This window comes from Mustela nigripes, chromosome 2 (genome assembly GCF_022355385.1).
Source record: "Mustela nigripes isolate SB6536 chromosome 2, MUSNIG.SB6536, whole genome shotgun sequence".
In the NCBI taxonomy this organism is placed as follows: Eukaryota; Metazoa; Chordata; class Mammalia; order Carnivora; family Mustelidae; genus Mustela; species Mustela nigripes.
This window is the reverse complement of record NC_081558.1, coordinates 179894996-179917914: the sequence shown is the minus strand read 5'-3', so window position 1 is coordinate 179917914 and position 22919 is coordinate 179894996. Positions and strand designations below refer to the sequence as shown.

Genomic DNA, 22919 nt, shown 5'->3' with positions numbered 1-22919 from the left:
AACAAATGCAGCCAAACATGCATCTTTAAAGAGGTTTCTAGGTTATGCAGTGACAGCTTTATGATCCAGAAAATAGATAATCCAACCAGAGGAAGAGCTAATGTGGATTCATTCCTTACTCATAAAAACATAATTGGGGACACAACACCAACACAGGAAACACCATACCTAGGAGGATGAGTTATTTAAAAAGACTCCAAATTTTTTAAAAATTACTTCAGAACTGCAGAAATATAAATGTCTTTTTCTACCCATTTGATTTAAGTAATCAATCTCTCCATTAAAGCAAAACATATTGGAAAATATTCGGTAAGAATGAGGTATGTTGCGTATCAATCATCTACACTGACATCAGTAATTTCTCATCTTACTTAGATATGATATAAACACAAGCTTGTTCTGACATTTTCCAGAAGGGATTGTCCAATCCAAGCAAACAGAAATGGGGCTTCAAAGATTCTGAAGATGCCAAGCATCACCTGATACAGTTCAGGCAAAGCAACCATGAAAATAAGCCTTGTAACACATGCTTAGAGTTGACAGAAATTATGAAAGTAAACACATAGTATATCAAGCTGTATCCAAACAAAGAATGGTATGGTTTGCCCCTAACAGTCTCTCATAAGACTTTTTTTGGTCGTCTTTTTGCCAAGGAATTCACAACATGCTGGCCACAGACAACTGTTTGTGAAACCTTATATTGTTGATAAATAGAACAATAAGAATTAGACAGCCTGGAAGGGAATAAAAAGAATCTGTAAATTCTGCAAGCTGTAAAGAATTTTTGTATGGAATCTCTGCAGCCTATTTGAAAACTGATGTGAAACTGTCTGGGAACAAGTTCTGAAACAGATTTCTTCATTTGAGCTGTTTCTTTTAGAGGTACCCCTATATGTGATATGATATGAGCAAAGCATTACTGAAAAGATAATTTGTGAACACAAAATACCCTGACCCTGAAATAGGACTTTTAATTCTTTGAGCGGTTCTCCATTAAGAATCATACTAGAATATCCTGGGAGGGTTTTGTTTTGTTTTGTTTTGTTTTTCAACCTCTACACCTCTCCTCTCAGAAGAGCACATATGGTTCTCTCAGGAAGACACGGTGTAGTTTGAAAAAATACCCAACTGCCAACCATAACTAGTTGGCGAGGTCTCCGTTAAGAAAACAGTCAAAAGTTGATGGCATTTCCTAGTTTTGCTTGCAGTTCTTGGGAAAATATATCAGAGATCAAAAGATGCTACCCCATTTACAGAGCAATAAATAGAAACTTGTTCACAAAATTAATACTGCAATGGAAAAATGAATCAGTTTTTAGTTCACAACTTTCAAAGATTAGCATATTAATGGAGTTTGGTGAGTCTATCTATACTCTAACTGCCTCATTCTGCTCATAAAATTTCCTTTTGATCTATATGAGTGATGAAGACAAATATCTCAACAGTACTTAATTCCAAGGGGATAGGATCAGTTTTCTAGTATGTTCTCAGTCCACAAGGCAGAGTGCTATAGACAGGAAAACAAAAGAACAAAAAACTTGTTTAAAAATGTCTTAAAGATGCACATCCTGATATTCCTTCAAATTCTTTTTTTTTTTTAATTTTTATTATACCTCTCCCATTTTGTCTGCCCAACCAATACAAAAGTACCCAGTTTTCACTGGATGGCCAATACCAGCAAACAGCAGTATTAGGAAATTTAGCTCTAGTGAACATAAAAATTATTCTTTTCTTTAAGATTTTACTTATTTATTTATTTATTTATTATTTTAGAGAGAGGGAGAGAAAGAAAGATCGATCGATCAGTCGATCAGGGGAAAGGGGCAGAGGAAGAGACAGAAACCTAAGCAGATCCTATGCTGAGTGTGCAGCCAGATGCGAGGCTCAATCACATGATCCCAAGATCAGACCTGAGCCAACACCGAGAGCCAGACGCTCAGTGGAGTGTGCCATCCAGGTGCCGCATATCACAGCTATTCTTCAGGAACAGAAGCAAATTAAGGTAGACAGGGAGTGACAGGCATTCAATGCTTGCATCTCAGTTATTCATGATGTCTCACATCTCCAGTATTCTTTTTCTGTTTGAAATGCAATATATTTAGTAAGAATAATGAGAGCTTTAGTTCTCCCTCATGTGCACCATCTAGGAAACACAACCATGTGCAATCGTTCATTGGAATCTCCCAGCTGTGACAGAGTAAGAAGTATCATCTCTATTCTGCAGCAAAGGAAGGGGATGAACATACAGGTTATAAGACTTGCTCAACATCATGCAGCTAAGTGGTGATGTGGGTCTTGGAATTTATTTTTTTGGTCCTCTGCTTTTCCCATACACATCTCTAGACACACATTTCTACATGTCTGCAAAGATTAAAGCTCTCTGTACTGGGGTGCCTGGGTGGCTCAGCGGGTTGAAGCCTCTGCCTTTGGCTCAGGTCATAATCTCAGGGTTCTGGGATCGAGTCCCACATCCGGGCTCTATGCTCAGCGGGGAGCCTGCTTCCTCTCTCTCTTCCTGCTTCTGCCTGCTTGTGATCTCTGTCAAATAAATAAACAAAACTTAAAAAAAAAAAAAAAAGTTCTCTGTACTGACCACCATTTTTATGACCCCCTAAATGATTGGGGGGAGGGGATAGTAAATCATCAGTTAGATCAATCTCATCTCTCCTTGCCTCTTTCTCTTTTACACACACACACACACCATTATTAGTATTATTATGCAAATAATCTCAGACCATCTGGAATCCTCTCAGAAGGCTCCTGCACTTGCTCTGTAAAGTAGGAGGAGGCTCTAAGAGACAAAATCCCCATGCCATGGGCACTGTGACATTATGGCACCATTCAAAGGAGGAAGGCCCAGAAGACAGCATGGGCAAGATCTACATGGAATTGGGAGAGCAGGGGAAATTCATTAAGGCTCTACAGAATCCAGCCATGGATACTTGAAACTGACAGCAGTGCTCTGGAATGCGTTTCTCCCTCTGATTCACCATCCAGTTACTTTTCATGCAGATCTCACTCTCTGGCTGGGATCTCCTGGCATTTTGCATGCATCTCAGAGATGGTTTCCATTACCCTTCTGGTCACGAAACTGTCATTCTGGACATATGCCCTATACAACTAACACCATTTAGGAGTGTGTAAATACTTTAACATACCTTCAATTTTTTTTTTTTTTCTCTCAGTGGAAAATAGGATTATGACATAAGTCAAAGAAAAAGAAAAACAATTAGTTGTTAATTACTTGAGTATTGTTATCAAATCATAATAAACTTTAAAAAAGTCCAGAGAAAGTATAGTTCAAAAAACATGCCAACATATACATTCTTTTTCAGCTGCAACTATTGCTTTGTGACATCTTCACTATCCTAGGTTAGATGATGTCCTCAAGGTAAGTATCCAGAAATCTATAAATTTTTATTGAATAGCATAATTGCCACTGAAAAATCACATAGTCTCAGGGCAGGCTTCTATATAATATGCCATTTAATATGTCTACCTGCTGAAATCAAATTATAAGAAGCTTCTGTGTCTATCTTATGTTAAAACATGATTACGGCCAATTTCCTAATTTCCTCATCACTTAAAAAATTACTAAAAATGACAGGAAAGGCTTCAATAAATCCCTAACCCTATAGCCTCCAGAATTTAGACAACTAATATATATGCTCCTTGAGAAGACGTGAAGAGGAAAGGAAGGAAACTGCTTTTAGCTGAGCACCAACCACATATATTACTTTGGTGTCCTCTCTTCCCTAGAATAAAAACTACCTTAGTGCTTTAATATTTTATATAGATCATACTGTCCTGTCAACTACTACTGTGGCTTTCTGACAATTTCTGTCCAAACTTAGCATTTTTCTCACTCATTGTAAAGCCTGCAACTGGAGCATTAAGATATCAAATAAATATCCAAGTGTACTGGGTTGATAACTATTGGTTTCCTGTAGGGTTTTTTGTTTGTTTGTTTGTTTTCGCAAATGTATATGTTTAGAGAGAGAAATGATTTCCAAGAGATCAGTGGGTATAACGCTCTATGATTTGAATCCCTTGGATAGCCCCAATGAAATTCAAAAATTAGTAACATTTTACAAGGGGATGTTAAAATAGTTTAGCACGGTTACTTTTGAGAACTTTCATGCAATCACAATCTTCGTTGCCCAGGCTTGTCAGCACCAGACCACCTACAAGAAAGTGCAGGTTTTGAGATGTGATCTAGAGAGATGGCAAAGTTACAGGCTGAAAGGAAAAGCAAGTGGTAACTTGATGTCCACCTCTCTTTCAGGGAGGGAAACTGCCTATTTGCTGCTCTAGTTCACTAGCTACTTTCCATCCTGACTTCTATTTCCTGTATTTGATAAAACAAAGACGGATGTTCCTCCTCATGGATTGCAACGTAAAGCATCCACATAGTATTGAACAAGACTGACCACCATGGTCTTAACAGCTAAAGTCATTTGATCAGCCTATTTCAAAGGGAACAGTATAAAACAATTTTGAGCAATAATATTTTACATTGCTTCAAAATACAATTCTGCCTTTTGTGAATGAGGTCCCTTTTGTAAAATCTTCAGATAAGAAGATTAAAATTAAATGCATTTTGTGAAATGTAGTATACAGGACTTATGAAAAAATTTTCCAAGAAACATGTAAGGTTGATTCTTTATCAGACACCAAGTATCCATGGAGAGGACAAAAATAGATAAAAAGGACATTTGGTTACTCCTAACTTCCCCACTGGTGCCCAATGCTCCCTACCCATTATCAAAATTTAAGTTCTCAAAGAATGTTTTCCAGGCCTTTTAAAGAGTAACTCTATTCAGAGGTTAATCAAGGCCATTATTGTGAAAGTTTCTTCAGAAATAATATGTTTATGCCTTTACATCTGAAGGAATACTAGAAACGTAGCTTCTTGTACTTATGGAAAATTTCATAGCCTGTATCCAGCAAGTTATTTTAAGATCTAGTAGCTACTGTTTTTCTGTCTAACAAGGGTCAATGTCCCATGCTGTAATACATAATCTTGATTTCACTCAATAATTGAAGATATGCTCATTAGTGATACTGTTTAGTATCTGGCTATAATCATAGTTTGGGGCAGAATCATTTAATGATCTCCTTAAAAAAATCTACTACTTATGCAAATGTATGGTTAATGCTTATAAGACAAATTTTTTAAGAAGCCAGAAGATACATCAACATATATTAACATTAGGCTATTTAAATGTATTTCAGCAAAAGAAATCATTTGTGTATATTTTATATTGAGTTATTGTGGCATTCCTCAAGGTAAAAAATGATAAATTTGTAACAAAACTGTAACTAAAAATCATGAGGAATCCTAAGAAAAATAAATCTGTGGCTGTGCAGATAAAAACAATCTCAAGCCATGAGCAGCTTATGTTTATAGAGAAGAAGTCATAGTACAAAGCACGACCCTTTTTCCTTTTGGTAACTTTAAATATAGCGGATGAAGTGGAACTTAAAAATAAAATAAACTTTGTATTTCAGTAAAAAGTCCTCATGAACAAATCTTTGCTTACAAAAATTAATTCAAACTGGTTGGGATGAATTACATTGTATATTTTATGTTAAGTAAATTATTGGCAATAACAGGAAAGAAGAATGACAGCATTTCAGTGAAATAAATTATATGATTATGGTCACTGAACAGTGAATACTGCAACAGAATTTACTTAATGTCATTGTCAAATTTCTGAGCATGATAGAGATAGATCTTATTTTTATGTACATAGCTAATAATATGTTGTATCATAATCAATAAGATAAAATCAAGAAATATAGAAGTATGCAAAAGAAAAAGTAAAGTTCTCTCTCGACCCCCAAATTTCACCTCTACGTACATACCCAGAAGAACTGAGAGCATCGCTTGACAGAAAATCAGTACATGGGTGTTCCTAACAGCGTCATTCATATTAGTGAAAAAGCAGGAACGAATCAATGAAAAAATGGTAAGCAAAATGTGCTGTGTCTATACGATAGAATAGTACCTACTCCTAAAAAGGAACGAAGTTCCGATATATGCTACGTGGATGAATCTAGAAAACACAGGCTAAGTGAAAGGAGTAAGATATAAAAGGCCACATACCGTGTGACTACATTCATAAGAAATGTCCAAAGTAGAAAAATCCATGGAGGTAGAAAGTAGATTAGTGGTTGCCAGGGCACAGAAGGAAGAAGGAATATGTATGGGGATATGTTTTATATCCCTAAGATATAGGGATTTCTTGTTGAAGTGATGGAAATGTTCTGGAATTAGATCGTGAGGACGGTTGCACAACATCATGAACGTACTAAAAGCACCCAATGGCTCACTTTAAAACGGTAAAGCATCTGATATGTAAAATGTAGTTCAATAACATATATTTAAAAATTTATTTATTTGAGAGAGAGAAAGAGCATGGTGGGCAGGGGCAGAGAGAGAAGGAGAGAATCCCAAAGCAGACTCCATGCCCAGAGCAGAGCCCAATGCCGGGCTCGATCCCATGACCCTGAGATTATGACCCCAAACCAAAATCAAAAGTCAGAGGCTTAACTTGACTAAGTCAGCCAGGAGCCCCATCAAGAACATATTTTTTAAAGCTACAAAAAGTAGGGGCTTGATCACCTTCCCTTGAGAGCTAAAATTTAAAGAGTACCTATTATCCTCAAAGCACATTTGTAAATGTTTTACTTCTTCAATTCATTTAATCCTCAATACAACCCTATGAAGCATCTTTTAAAGATAAGGAATTTGAGGCACCAAAGTGGTTAAGTAATTTGCACAAAGTCCTGCAGCTACTAAGTGACAGAGTGGGGCTTCTAAAACCAGGCAGTCTGGCTTCAAAGCTCAGGCCACACACTAATTGCCAGGAGCAATGACCATTAAAAGTTGTGATATATGCTTCCAGATAATTTTTATTGAGGGAGTACAGGCACACACATGCATATGTGTGGGTGTAGACAGATAAGAGTGATACATATGGAACTATACCAGAGGCCAGCAAACTCCAGCCCACAGGCCAAATCAGGCTCACTTCTGTTTATACACAGCCCATGAGCTAAGAGTGGAAGAATGGGATTTATGTTTTTACATGACTGAGAAAGAAGGAAATACAAAAAGAAGAGTAGCATTTCACAACTGCATGAAAAGCATTTCATGACAAATAAAATTAAAATATCAGTGTCCATCACTGAAGTTTTAATGGGACACAGACATCTTCATTTCTCTAAGTTCTGCCTGCGGCTATACACACACTACACTGTAAACACAAAGTTGAGTAGTGGTGACAAACAGAGATCGTGTGACCCTGCAAAGCACTGACTATTTCTACCAGGCCCTTTATAGAAAACTTCTGCTGACTCTTGGATTATACCATACATGATACTCCAAAACTTCCTTTGTCACTAAGCATTATATCATTTGAGTCTTCCAGATTTCCTTAATTTCTTTAAATGGCTACAAAATAAAAATGTACCTAAACTTATTAAACCTTTCCCCTACAGATGAAAACGTCATAGCCTTTACCAAATTGCTCTCAACATAGTCGGATTAATTTATTTGCCTCCTAACGGGATGTGAAAATGGCCTATATTTTGGTGGCCTAGGTAGCTGCACTTTGAGGAGTTTCAAATGTGTATCACCTGAATACAAGCTCTTCCCCTGATTACTCAGGAGCCACACAGTGTTGCTGCTGAGTCCTGAGCTAAGCCACTGTTTGGGACTACCTGGTCTAGTCAACTCTGCATAACCTGTATGGAGGAACCCACCTCGAATTCTTTTCAACTATCCTACCTTCCTGGCTTGGGAATATGACAGAGAAACTTCTGTTCTTTTTACATACTTGGAAAAGTGGAAAGGTAGCTACCATTCATTCTTCAGTTGTTCCCCTGCCGTGAGCGTCAGACACCTCCCTAATCCATGCTGAGACTTGGGAATTACCTTCAGCAGAATAAAGTCACTTTGCCTTATGTCCCGTCCGCTTTCCAGAGAAACAAATACATCCAGTAACTGGTCAATGCAGACGTATAAAAGCCCATCCACCTTGACTTAAAAGTAGGACAATTAAGAAGTACAATCCCAACTCCAGAGCTTCTTATAGAATCCATTGAGTCTCAGTTGAATGTAATCGTAGGGATTCTCTTGCCCAATTCTCCCATTGCAGAGAGATGTTTTCCTGAGAACTCTACCCCATAAATGGTCTATAATCAAATCTGCATCTTCGAGTCTGTTTTCCTGGGGAAACTGACCTAAAGCACTCCGCTATAACTCTTCCCAGAAAAAGAGAGATGCGATATTTGATAGGACGTCTGGCCTTAGGAGAAGAAAATGAGTACATATGGCTCAGCCCCTGCCCCAGTGTCTCTCTCAGGCCAGCACCTGAAAGGCACACCCTCCTCCTGCTTCTGCCCTTTGCAGGGAGGACGTACCACGTTCATGCCACAGACCATCTTTTCAAGGCAAATCTGGGCAACCATCAACCTCTTTTCACAGCAATGAGGCTTTAAATTACATGACAAGGAAGAGGGCTAAGGGAATCTTTTCTGAAGTCTAGATATTTTCTAGGATTGAATCTCCCAGAATCTAATCTTAGGGGAAGACACTAGAAGTCCAATGGTGGGAGTAAAATGAATCAAGGACCTCCAATTCAGCCTGATCAATGATTATGCCTATAACGTGATCTTTATCTGCTTTATTTCTTCAACTTTGTTTTCTCAGTTGGATCAAAGCTATGGGACATCCTAAACCACACTGGCAAAGAGAAGAGTAACACTATGTACCTTCCAACAGACAAACCTGCATTCCTTATTATTAACAGTGTAATAGGCTTAATAGTCAAATGTACCTGTATTTATGGGGAGATCGTACCCTAGCAACTTTTTAGATTTGGGGTAGGTTTTAGTTCAGATCCAGCTTGGGCATTTAGATTTAAGAAGCAGTTTTCAAATAGGAAAACTGAGACTTGTTTCCTTATTGCTAATGAATCTAGATACATCTAGCTCAGATTTAGTTTAAGAATTAAAAGCAATAATATAAATAAAGTACCTCTGGCAATACCTTATATGTAGGTACTCAATAAATGTTAATTCACAGCTCAGTAAGTATTAAGAACTACTTATATTAGACCCAAATGGGTCCACTGTAGATTTTTTGAAAAGAAAAAAAATCCTCCCTTCTCCACTTCCAAAAGGCAGCATAATTTTTCATCCTGCAAAGACTATTTCAAGTCAAAATTCTGAACTATGAGTATGTGAATAAAGCTCACACCCAAAATAAGGAGGAGTGCAGAAGTAGGTAGCAGATGAGAGTAGAAACAGAGAGCAAAGGCGGCAATCACTGTCACTTTTCCCCTTTACGTTGGGCAATGCACAGTCTATACACCAAGTGTATGTGACCCTCCCAGCATTCATATGTTAAATGTTAACCCCCAAAGCGATGGTATGAAGGAGGGGGCACATGATTAGGGAAGTGATTAGGTCAGGAAAGCAGAGCCTTCTTTAATGGGATTAGTGCCCTTACAAAAGAGAGTCCCGAGAATTCCCTGGTCTCTTCTACCAGCTGAGGACACAGTGCCGAGAAGCAGAGAGTGGACCCTTAACCGACACTGAATGTGCTGGCACCTTGATCTCAGACTTTCCAGCTTCCAGCACTGTGAAAATGAAATGTTTGTTGTTTAAGCCCCCCAGTGTACAGTATTGTGTTATAGCGGCCTGGACTGACTACGAAAGGAGAAAATATTTCCTATGCCCACTAAGAGCGCATAGTGGCTGCCATGATGGCAGTTACCAAACTGGGACTCTAATCTGATCCCATTCCGGGCTGCCATGATGGCAGTTACCAAACTGGGACTCTAATCTGATCCCATTCCGGGCATTAACCCACTTAAGAAATGCCTTCATTCTGCATAGTATGTGGCAATGAAAGGAAGCTTGTGATCAGCCCCATCTCGTTCTCTTCTTCTACACAGAGAGAGAATCAAGTGCCCTGATTGTTTAGAGAAGCAGCTTAAACTCAGGGACTTAATAAGAAGCTGAAACAGGTCAGTTTAAACAACAAGCAACACTGGAAAGCTCAGCAGAGAACCAGTTTACCAAAACAAGAATGTTCATGTACATCAGGGCACAGCAACTTAATGCTAAGCAATGATTACTCCAGGGAGTCCTCTGCTGCGAACCAGCAACCAGGTGAAAGACCTTGCACACTAAGAATAAAACTAAGAAAACTAGAAAAACTAAGAAAAGAATGAGCTTCTTTAAACTTCTGGAAAGAAAGTCCTAATATGGGGCGCCTGGGTGGCTCAGTGGGTTAAAGTCTCTGCCTTTGGCTCACATCATGATCCCAGGGTCCTGGGATGGAGCCCCACATCTGGGCTCTCTGCTCAGCAGGGAGCCTGCTTCCTCCTGCCGCTCTGCCTACTTGTGATCTCAGCCTGTCAAATAAATAAAATCTTAAAAACAACAACAAAAAAAGTCTTAATATATCACAAAGTATTCCAGGAAAAGAACCTGGGATTGGAGGTGGAGGTGGGTGACTTCGGAATGTAAACTCCGGGGATGTAATCAATGACTTGTGTTTTAGCCTCTGATGCCTCTGATTTTTGTGAACTCAAAACCACTAATACTATTAAGATGAGTAGTCTGATCTAAAAGCCAAGATCAAACATTTAACACCATGACTTTCAGAACTAGTGAATTCCAGAGAGGAGCTGAAGGCGCTGTGAAGAAACATTTGCCCTACCAATTTTATCGAAATCTGTTGAATACAAACTTTATAGGAGTCTTTTAAGTCTTGTGCTATTTAAAACAGAGCGAGAGAGAGACAGGGAGGAGGAGAAGGTAAAGGAAGGAAGACAAGGGAATTCCAATTCTTTAAAACATGCTCCCTAATTCTTTGCAAAAGACCACGATTATATTCCATGGCTTATATCCCAGGAAGCAGTTTTATAAATCCTAAGTAAAACCTGACAAAGAGGAGAGAAGGTAAAATTACCGAAGCATACTGCTTTTGAATTCTATTCGGCAATATACATGGTACAGAGCACAGAGACAGCGGAGATTTTTAAAAATGTGTTCAATTCTTTGTAAACATAAGGTAGTAGAGATTCTACTTCAAAGACACAGGTTACTAGTTTAAGAAATGAGAAAAAATTTCTGCCACCTTCCGCAAGCTAGTCACCCTGCTCCCGCAAGGAGTGCAGAAGTCAATGTATTGTCAACGCTCAGTTTTATATAGAAGACAACAAATATTTCAAAATATTTAAAAACATCCTCCCCATTTCTATATTTAGGTCTTTACTGTGGCTTCTTTTTATGTAAAGGACGACATTCCCCAGCTCACCTGTTTCAAACCCCACACTTGGCACTAAGTCCACGGTTCCATGAAAGGCTCCGGCCCACGCTGAGGTAGCAGTGGTGACTGTAGTCGGATCTGTCTTTGTGATGTCACACTGGGGAGCAGGAATCCTGGCCGCACGCACTGAGGGCATCAGCAGGGGCCCGTAGGATGGATCCAGGGCAGAGCCAGCAGAAGGGTGGTGGTGGTGGTGGTGGGGATGGCGGTGGTGCATGTGGGCACTGGGGTGGTGGTGTCGCATGTATACGTCATGCATGTGGCTGTAGGACGGGCTCACCTGAGATGCCAAAGGATAGTGCCAGGGCTCGGACACGGGAGGGGGCGGGGCCGGGCCAGTCTGATGCAGCCCGTGTCCTGGCCAGGGGCTGGGGTCAGCTGCGGTAAAGGTGCCAGGGGGTGCAGTGACCTGGAAGTCAGGATGAACACCCCCCAAGCAGGGTGCAGATGGGGGCTGGTAAGAGCTGGTCCAAAAGGAAGTCGGGAAACTACTCCGCTGGCTTGAGAGAGTTGAGCTGTCTGAGAAGACAGAAAAATTATTTACATAAGATTCAGTTCCAGGATAGACTTGCCTCTACTTGTCCCATATTTTACAAGCCGGCTCATTAGTATTCACTCTTTTCTCCCCACACAGAGGTAAACCGATATTAGGCAAGTCTCTGATATCCCATACCAAGTCAATGCACACGGTGCAAGGTGCTGAGTGAGTGACCCCCCCCCCCACCTCTTGTTCATTTCCTGCTGGGTGGTTTGCTGCGATTGGGTCTGGGCAGAGGTCACAGGTACAAACATCACAGGTAAAGAAACTTATGCCCTCGTATGTGAGTCAAGTAGATTGGAAATGCTGATATTTATCAAACTTCTTATAAATGCAAATGCAATTTTCATTCAAACCACATTTTAATGCTGAAAGTGATAAACAGAAATATGATCACACTGAATTACCTACGCTCACCAACACTCATTCCCCATCAAGAAGAGCGCAGCCCAAGCTTATTTTTTCTGTAGAAGTCTGGGAGTCTCGGATTGAGAATAATAGTTGTTGATATTTAGTAACAGTGACCAAATGCCCAATCCGAGTCCTGGGGCTTTTCACGGATGATGCTATTGGATCGTCATGCCAATAAGGTAGTTATTGTTATTACCCCCAGTCTAGAGAGATGGAAACTGAGGCAGGGAAGAAGACCAAGACTGCACAGCTGGCAAGTAAGAGACGAGGCTCTGAAGGCAGGTGGCCTGCCTCAGTGGCTGGCACACTTCATAACTGTGCCATAAGAGGGCACAATTGCAACCGGGACATGAAAATCTAGCATTCAGTGATGACCATGAGTGGGGGAGATTCAAGTAGGGTGCACAAGTAGGAGAAGGGGTTAGGCAGAGGGGTAACACAAAAACAAACAAACAAACACACAAACAAAAAACCACTTAGAGATAAAGTGGGAAACCACCCCCACAATTATTCAGTTAAATTTCTCCACTCAATCATCGTATTTGTAGATGACCTACTATGTGTCAAGCATAGGGAGGTCAGGGATGGCCAAAAAGATCACAATCTAGCAGGGGACAGATAAGTAAACGTCATTGTGACCTGGTAGGGGTTCCCATAACGGAGAGAACAGAGAGTGGGAACAGAGGCAGCCTAAGAAAAAATAAATTACAAAAGTGGGTAGGACTAGCCTTGTGAAGAGGCTGGGAAGAGTAATTTAGGCAAATAAAGTATGTGTAAAAGGCCAAACGTCACACACACACACACACACATACCACACACACACGCACATACAAAATAGCATATGAGGAAAAAAAAAGAATTGTGTGGGCAGAAGGTGGCAAAAAATTAGACTAAAAAGTCAGACTGGGTCCAAGAAAGGCTAAGATGGGCTTTTCCAGCCATGTAATGAATGTGGGCACTGTCCTGAGGAAGTGCCAGTGAGCTCTGAAGGGTTTTAACCCAGGGAGTAATACAGTCAGATCTATGACTGGAAAGATCCACAACTCCAGCTACGGCCAGCTGTCTACGGTGGGGTTATAAAAGAACAAGCTCAGGACTAGGAGTCTAGAGAGCTCAGCCAGAGAGCTAGCACCTACCAATTACCTTATCTGATTTCATGACCTCAAATGGATCTGTTGATCTCTCCATGGCTCAGTTTCTTCCATATGAGGTATCTCAATTAAAATTCCAAATATTTTCTGGCTCTATGTTTCTATCATTCTGTGAAGTGGCCTATGATGTCTATCTATAGATGAAGATAAGGTTGCTTAGCCCATGAGTCATGCGTGGATAATAAGATGGTATTTTCATACAAAGTTCCACAGAAGAGAACCTAGCTAGATCTTTTCTTTGAGTGAAGAAAATCCCAAGAAGTACTCTGAAACAGAAGTATTCAGAAGTCTGACATAGCCATGTTCTCACTTCATAAATTTTCAGGTCATAGTTTTCTGACCGCAGAGGAAAGCTTCCATAACCTGAACCAGCCACTGTATATATAATTTGACTAACTAATTAGGATATCACCATGGTGTTCAAATGTTTCCTTTCTCCAGCTTCCCAAGTGGCTGTTGCACTAGCCCTGCAGACCCTCCCCCTCTCTGTCAGCCCTACACCAAGGCTACCATCATTCATCCCATTCATTCTTCGGACAGACAGCCATTTGGTGTCTCACATTCAAGTCTCTCCCTCCTCACCCCACCCCACCTCCCACCCCACCCCTACAAAATCTCCAAGGTTCTCAAATCCTTTGGGGAAATTAAATAAAATAATGATAATGATATTCTCCAAGAGGCAAAGGATGGAAGTGCACATTGTTCTTCAAGTCTTCCAACAGTCCAGGAAAACTATTAATTGAATGACTTCGCTTTGTCACCATCACATCTAGCAGAAAGTAACACTTAATGTCAAACTTACTGGCATTGGGGCTAGTCTGTTTTATTTCAGAATTGTCTCCCTTTGACCTATGAAAAGTGGCTACTAATGACCTGCAAGGAAAGTTGTGTAAGCCTTGAGAAGAAAATTCAGATTTGCCTTAAATGGTGGCCATGTGTAGACTATTCTGTCACACCCACAATGAGAGCTATCAATGTTAAAATTAAAGCCCGTGCAAAAGTTAATAGAGGCTCCTTAGATTATATAGTGCAGCTCTGCCAACCTGAATCTGTGCCACTTTGTTGTCACAGATTCAATCCTTGGGTAGCAAACCCTTCATTCTGCTCTTACCTTTCATCTCCTGATGGGGCCAGAATTCCATTATGAAAACGGTTAAGCCCAATGCACCCACAGGTGTGAGCCAGAGACACCGAGTTCCCCCTATTAAAATCCCCCATTAAAATGTCAAAACTACAGAGTCTATGTCATTTTCCTGGATACTTTCCTTTTACTTCCTTTCATTTATATATACTTAGACCCAATTTTATTTTTTTAGATGCTTAGGCATTTGGATATGCATGCACCAATGTGAATAATGAACAAATTCCTTACCCAAAATATTATCCCATTTATGAATAATTGTATTGTAATTAGTGAACACACTGTCAATGGAAGTGGAAATCTGTTTTTAAAAACGTGCTCTGTAAAGGCTGAACAAAGCTTTAAAATGCCCTGGGGAAGAATAAAATTAGAAGCAACTTAATATTTTCCCAGTCTGTACATCTCCTGAGATTAATATAAAGTCTACAGAGATCTTTGCAGCCCTTTTCAAAGATAGTGTTGCATTTTTCAAGTAAATGAAACAATATTGAAGAGAAAAATATGTTTATGGACATCTATACTTCAAAACCACTATTTGGTATCTTGGATGTTAAAAATGTCTTAATACAAAGAAACAGATGATATACTTTGGTTCATGCCTGGGAATCAGTGTACTTATTTCATATGTATGTAAATTTTTTTCATTACATGACTCTTTGCTTACGAGTACTTAATCACAGCCACATTTGTTTGATGAAAAAGCATATGAAAATTTTGTGCACAAGCTATTACCATGCAATATTACTTTTCAGGTTAGTGGAGGCAATTCAGAACTGTCAGATGTTAACACCCGGTGGTGACTTTGGACTCAGTGGTACTCGATATTTGGATGATGTCAGCCAGCACTGACATTATGACACATACAAAAAGTCTAAATACACTTTGGTTCAATTTGCATTTGGGAATTTAAAAATATTACATACACACACACACACACACACACACCCCTATTTCTAAAAAACAAAAATGACAAAATTGTTATGCTGCCTAATACAACCCACCCAAGGCATACCCAGTAACCTCACTGTGTGAATTATACAGAAATATACTTTAAAAGACACAGGAGAGTTTAACATGGAACATCAAGTTATTCTTTCAATTTAATAATAGATGAGATACTTTTTATATTAGCTCTAAATATTTCTGAAAAAAAAAAAGAAAAAACTCCATAAGGGTAAACAATTTAAACCAGAGAAAATTTAACATTTAATTTCATAAATAAAACACTTTACTACTTAATTTTGAAAATTAAACACTTTACTACTTAATTTTGAAAAAAAAATGAAAGCTATGTTAAAAGGAAAATGGTACAATAGAATGCTGTAAATCCTCTATCTTAAGTCACCTTTAAAATCCCCAGGAAACATATTCTCAGAATAATGATATAAAACATTAACATTAAAAGATAACATTTACCTTTTTATTAACTTAAGTGAAAGAAATATGACTCAACTCTTAATCCAAAGGGTCCATACTTTCATTTAATTCCCACCCTCTTATTCTGGTTCCCATGAGAACGAATTGTTGGGTCAGAGGTGAAAGGCTACATTTTCCAATGTTTTCTGTCACTCAGGGATTAGGCATTACCATTATGTTCAAAGTTTGTCCTCCAGTTACTTTGCTCTAGAGTTGCTCACGATGGACACTGTGACTAAAATGGCAGTTTCAAGGAGGCAGAATGATGATGTTAAGTCAGGCCTCGTTTACCTTCCATGTGTGTGTCCTAAACTTGCCGGCAGCAATGACCTCCAGGGCCTCCTGGAGATGCCGCTCAGCCATCTTTCCCAGTCTCGCGCAGCTCAGAGATGCGCCCTCCTTCCCTTTCTCCTCTTTTACTGTTTCAGGTTAGTGCATTCTGTGAGAGGTCTTCGCAATGAGAATGAGCTGCTCTAAGCAGACACAATATAATTAAACCAAGGAATAACTATTTATTTTGTAATAGCAACAAAATACCAAGGTCACCACTCAGCAAGGTTTTTTCCTGAGTGATACTTTTATTTTGTTAACTCAACTGCTCCACTTCCCTACACACACACACACACACACACACACACACAAACACACACAAACACACACTTTTTGTAATAACACTTGGGCACTGAGATCAATACATAGACATATTTGGAGCCAATATTTCTATTTAGATGGGGATAAAAGGGCAATCAGATTTGTTATGTTTTCTCAACTGAGAAGCCCTATTCAATCCCTATAAGAATATATACTGGGATAAGAGGTAATTTATGTGACATTGTGCCAAGTAAAGTACAAATACTTCCTATCAATTATTTGCCTAAAAGCTACAAACACCTAAAAGCAGACTTTCTTAACTCAGTCAAGACACACACTTAGTGTATGACCATTATTCCATTATTGCTGACACTCTATCTTTGTCTAAAGATTTACTGTGGCAATACATTCTGCAATCAGACATAACTCAGTTTTAAATTCCTTTGTAGCACTGTAGCACTTGTGCAGCATAGTAAAAACTTCATGCTATAAATTAGACCCTTTAATTTAACACAGCTGGTTAGCAGCTCCTGCATAAAGCATCACCGCCATGGCCATCAACATTGTCAATAGCATTGAGCAGCTACTTTGTGCAAGACACTGTTTTTTGCTAGAAAGAGAAACTTCCAGAAAACAGTGTTTCTGGATCAAAAAACCCAAGGTTGGTTTTCTATGTGCCAAATGAGTGGAAACTTACTTAAGGAAGAGAGAAAAGGCGTCTCTCTCATCATTTAGCACCTTGCATAAAGCCCTGGGCCACAAATCATTCATACACATTATCAAAGAATCTTTACAATAACCCTGGGAAACATGTATCAATAAACACATACTATAGTTGAAGTTGAGCTCGGAGAGATTTAAGTATTCAATCCAAAATCATGTTGTAGTTAGACATAGTAAGAGGCCTACATTGCAACCCCAAAATGAACAGAATCCAAAGACTGCATTATCCAAACCTGTGTTACATCGGCAATTAATACAAAATTACCAGTAACTCTCTTCAGCAGACATGGGAATCTCAATTTATTAGACCTCTCTTAAGGATATTATTTTCTAAATCTTTAATTACATTTTGGTAAATCTCCTTAATCTCCTTTCAATCACATCTAAGTAATGTGTATTTATCAAAATCCGACTATTTTGCAGCTAGAAATAGTTATGGCAAAGTTCTATCAATAATGGAAAGTAAATAATACTTTCTAATAATACACTTGAAATCACAGAACTCTACGGAGAAGAGATGTTAACAGTCACTTAATTCAACCCCCTGATTTTATAAATAACGAAACTCTAAGCAAAGATTTCACAGTTAACGCTCATCAATTCTACGTTGAAAACTTTTTTGTTTTCTCATCTGGGATAAATGGTATGAACTTGATTCATCTAATTTAGTCACAATCATCCAATTCATTTGCATCCTTGATTTTCCAGGCAGAAATGCATTATCTTGAGAATTAGGGAATTAGGGAAAATGACGTGAGAAAACTAGATGCGATATATGTAGTCTTAAGTCTCCGAGGGAGGGATGAAAATTGAAGAGGCTGCCATGTTTGCACTACCCAGATACACTAAACTGATAGTCATAAAAATCCTAATCTCTAGCTAGCGCTCTGCTTTTCATCGCGCTCATGGCAGCACTCTTGCTTCTCCCTGAACTTCCCATCTGTGCCCACATGTAGCAGACTCAGACAGAGTATCTATCATCACCCTAAGTAAAACAACACCTAGGCATTTCATTATTTACTTACTACCTGTCTCTTCCACCCAAAAGTTTCATGAATGTAGAGGCTTTGACTCTCAAGTTTGAGGATATATTCCCGCTATCTAGAACACAGTAGGACCTTAATATTTGCTGCTTATGTCAATGAATGAGACAGGAGGTAAACTTGAAGGCCACATTTCCAATAATCCCAAGAAAATTATAACAACAGTTACAGAAACATTACTATTATACGTCCTTTCTACTCGAACATTGGACATCAGTCCAAAGGTCTCTATGCAGTGGCACAGATAATGGGAAAAACACTGGACTGTAGAGCTTTAGCATATGCACAACACCTCACTTGAAAGTAACCTGTTATAGGGCTACAGAAAATCACTCACTTCTAACTACAATTTGGGGCTCTTGTTTCTATATTACAAATTAAATGATTAGTAGGTTGCATATACCACTATGCCAAAAAAAGAAAAAAAAGAACAGAACAAGTAGGCATTGTATTTAATTCTCTGCTAGGATAGATTATCCTAATATGATTCATTATTGACATATCAGACTAATTTATTAAAACCAGCTAATTTACTGAAGCTTTCCTACTTTTCACCTTAAACACATATTAAAAGTATTTACCACATGCTATCAAATAGGCCACTGCTTTACTTTTACCGAGGTAAAAACAATAGTCTAAACCACAGAGACACAGTCAATAATGTCTGGATTGTAAACTCCGAGAGTTCATCCCACAACAAAGCAAGACAGAAAAAACTACCAAGAGAACACAGAAGGCTTTCAAAGTTTGGACTCCTGGGTCAGACTCAGATTTCTCCTATGTCACCACGTAGCACCTAGTGGAATGAACAAGAGCTAATTTTTAAAAGCTGATCCAGGCACACCCATCATTTGGAGATCCAAACTGGGCCATTGGGGCTTTAAGGAATGGCGCTTCACAGCTCAGTCCTGCCACTATAAACTCAGGCCGGTTGCATCACTACTTTCCATGAGGAATTTAAGGGGTGTGACTGCATCCTTTCCAACCCTGCATTCCACATGTGACAAAACTGATCCAGCTGTTAGTCTGAAAGAAATTCCTTGCTGTCCTTAAAAATTAAAAAGCAAGTGGATATCCGTCCTCCAGGGGCAAATCTCCAGCTGGAACCTGGTACAGGCAGTTGCGAAACAGAGACAGAGCCCTGGAGAGCATCTGCTTTTGAATTCTTACCTCGCCATAGGGGGGTTAGCCCCATCTTGCTTTTTGAAATGGCAGATTCTGGATGGAGGGTGCTGGCTTGGCCCAAAGCTCTTGAGAAGTGTTCATCCACTACTGACCCAATGTCTCCCTGGAAATAAGTGAAAAGGACACAGCGAGAGTTAAGGTACTCCATCTCGGCAGGCTGGTCTTTCTCCTCCTCCTCCTCCTCCTCCTCCTCATCCTCCTCCTCCTCTTGTTTGCTGGGAAGGGTGACTTCCAGAGAGTCCTGCATCTTGCTGTATACCGCTAACTTCTTCTGGGATGGAATAAACAAAACACGGTATCAAAGACAGTTTGTAAAAAAGCATTAACTACTTAAATTTTCACTTAAAAAAAATCTAAATATTAACATATGTTTGCAAACTGATTCTTCTTAGTGTGCTTTACTCCATCTTTTCCCTCCCCAAACCAATCTTCTCCTTCCCACCCTGAAAAAATAAGCCTGTTATTTCAAATTTTGAAAAAAAAAAAAAAAAAGTAAATTATCATTATCAGACAATATATTTTCAGAGTGTAACAGGTTTGTTTGGTTTCTCTTTTTCATAATCTAAAATAGCAAAGTAGAACGGCTTTAAAAAAGTTTTTTTTCCAGTTTTTCATCAATTTTCTATTTTAAAATTTGAATATACATACATCAACATTATAGTTTGGGACAGAGAGGAATGGGGGACAGGCGGGGGTGCCGGGGGGGGAGGGGTGGGGAAGAAAAGAGCTTTCCATAAATGAAATAAACTAAAATAAAAACAGGAATGTAGCGTCTTATAAAAGGATTTGGCAGATGTGCCAAACTCGTTTCTCAAAAATCAAACTAAAATGACAAAGCTAAGTCTGTGTGAAGATCCATTTTGCATGGAACATATTTTGCAGATGTTCCACTTGCCACCATTATCATGGAGGGGAAAAAAGATGATATTATGGCTTACTGAAAATAATACAAGGTGTTACCAATGTCTAGGGTGGCTTTCAAATAAAAATGACAAAATTTTGATAATTTTAAAATATTCTTAAAACATATAATCACAGCTGTAATAATAATCAGTGTATATTACACCAAGCACTCTTATAAAACTTTGAACTTATTACCTCAGTTAATTTTATAATTCTACATCATGGTTATTACTACCATCTATATGTTAAAGGCGAAGAAACAAAAGCACAGAGAAGTGAAGTCACTTGCTAAAGGTCACAGAGGATGAAAGTGGTGGAGCCAGAATGTGTAAAAAAAAATATGCAGGTATACTTATATGTGTTTATAAGGACAGGGGAGGGGGATCTAGCGCAGGGAAGAAAAAGTCACCAAAATGGTATGTTATCATTTTCTGGCTAGTAAGGTCTCTAGTTGTTATTCCTACTTTTCAGTATTTCCAAATGTTTTTCATTGAGTACATATGATTTTTATAAGTAACAACTTCAACGTGAATTATATACAGAAGATAATGCTAAAGGTTATAAAACTTACTATCCTAATGATGAAATGAGTTCTCTATCATTTGTATACCTGCAAAACCTGTTTCTTTGTTATACTATTTTTATTCCAGAAAAAAATGCATGCTGGAAAATGAATGTGAGTCGAAAAAAAAAATCATTCTAGAATACTCCGTAAGCACATAGTTCTGCAAATGTTATCAAAACATGTAACCCAGATTCGTGTTTCTAATGGAATTACTAGCTTCAAAAATCTATAGCCCCAAATTATAAATGCATCATTCAATAAATTGAGCCCTTTCCCCCTAGCAATGAATATGTTGTTCTTGAGGGAGGTGGGCCCTGAAATGTTCAGGCATGTTATGAGCTGTTGGTTATTATGTAGGAGCTGTTATTTATAAATACATGCATTACTTTATATTTAAAATCTGTGTCAATGTGGTTATCGTTTGTTGATGAATAGATAATTCATTCCTGTGAGGGAACATGCCTTGTTGATGAATAGCCGGTTGTAACGACGGTGTGGTTATATTTCCTACAATCTGTGTCGCACAGGTTTGAACATGTTTATGTTTAACTTCAAGAGCAAAAAACACCACGGTAACAAAGATTATGTATAAAATAAGGGGGTTGAACCAAATGGCCTCTAAAATTACTGCTGACTTTAAATTCCATTAAAAAATAAACAAATATTACAATTTATTAGCCGAATCACACTACAATTTCTCTGTGTGCCTGTGTATTTATCTGAAGTTATGCCAGTAAGCATATACACACACTCTCTGCCAAGTACTCTGGAATATGAAAAAGCAGCACTGTTTTTATATATGAAAGGAGCTTAAACTGATCTAGAGGGAGTGACTTCAATGTCCACTGGTATTCATTACTATCCCTGAAACTGAGCTTTTTTTCCTGTTAATGTCTAGTTCAGCATTGGTTTTTGAGAGTCAGGTTTTGAATCTAATTGTTTCATTTGTTCAATTTTAACATTTATTCTTTAAAGGAAGGAGCCTGGGCTGTGCTAATTATGCAAAGAAAGGCAATGTTTTATTTTATCCCAATTAGCAAATAATTCTTAGATGAAATAAAATTAAAGTTTTATAAATATGGAAAAGATTTACAACTACAAATCCTGACATAAAGATAGCATAGTATTATGACCAGTAATAGCAGTAATAAAATATTTTAATTTATTAATTAATGGCAGTTGAATTTAATCTATAGATTTTCAATTTATTTAAGATTACACAATTTTCTAAATGTTGTAAAATTTCACGTTACACTTTTTTGACCAAGTGTTGAATGGTTGTACACAAATAAATTAATCTAAAATTTGCATATGAAAAATTCAATATGAAATGGGGAAAAGTGAACAAAAAGTGAACTGCCATTGTATCAAAATATCTTTTATGAGTCTATTTTCTAAAAGTTATTCTTCTGTTTATGGTTGCATTTATTCCCTATATCCCTTACATTTCATATACATGTAATATATGTCTGTATATATACATACGCATTTACATAAATATATAATGATACCTTATTTCTTTTGATAGGCAAACACCAATGATTTTGTTAAAATATATGTATTGACTCTATTTAAATACAATTTTTTGAATGGATATAAGATATGGGTTTTTTTTTTTTCCTCTCCCAGCTCTTTAAGACAGGTCTTCTATTAAGTAAATACATTTGCTTGGAGACTATCAAATAAAATACAGCCTATGATACACCTACCAATAGGCCGGATATAAGGCATTATCTATCATTCTCTAGTACTTTTTTCTGATAAAGGTTAGTTGATTTTACAAATTATAGTGAACCAACTTAAATACTTACATTTAACACACACACACACACACACTCACGCATAAGCACACACACACACGTGAACACACAATTAGCTTCACCATCAATACCACTGGTTAAA

At 38.2% G+C, this 22919-nt stretch overlaps 1 protein-coding gene across 2 annotated transcripts in view; it reads right to left on the bottom strand.

Moving 5' to 3' along the window:
- VGLL3 (vestigial like family member 3) overlaps positions 1 to 22919 on the bottom strand; it is a 46710-nt gene that overhangs the window by 13188 nt on the left and 10603 nt on the right. Inside the window, exons 2-3 of one of the 2 annotated variants that reach the window (XM_059392139.1) lie at positions 19535 to 19820; positions 11339 to 11869 (exon numbers count right to left, since the gene is read on the bottom strand). In XM_059392139.1, the coding sequence (XP_059248122.1) occupies positions 11339 to 11869; positions 19535 to 19820 (817 nt within the window). The remainder of the gene's footprint in view (positions 1 to 11338; positions 11870 to 19534; positions 19821 to 22919) is intronic. The other variant, XM_059392140.1, reaches the window with a different exon arrangement.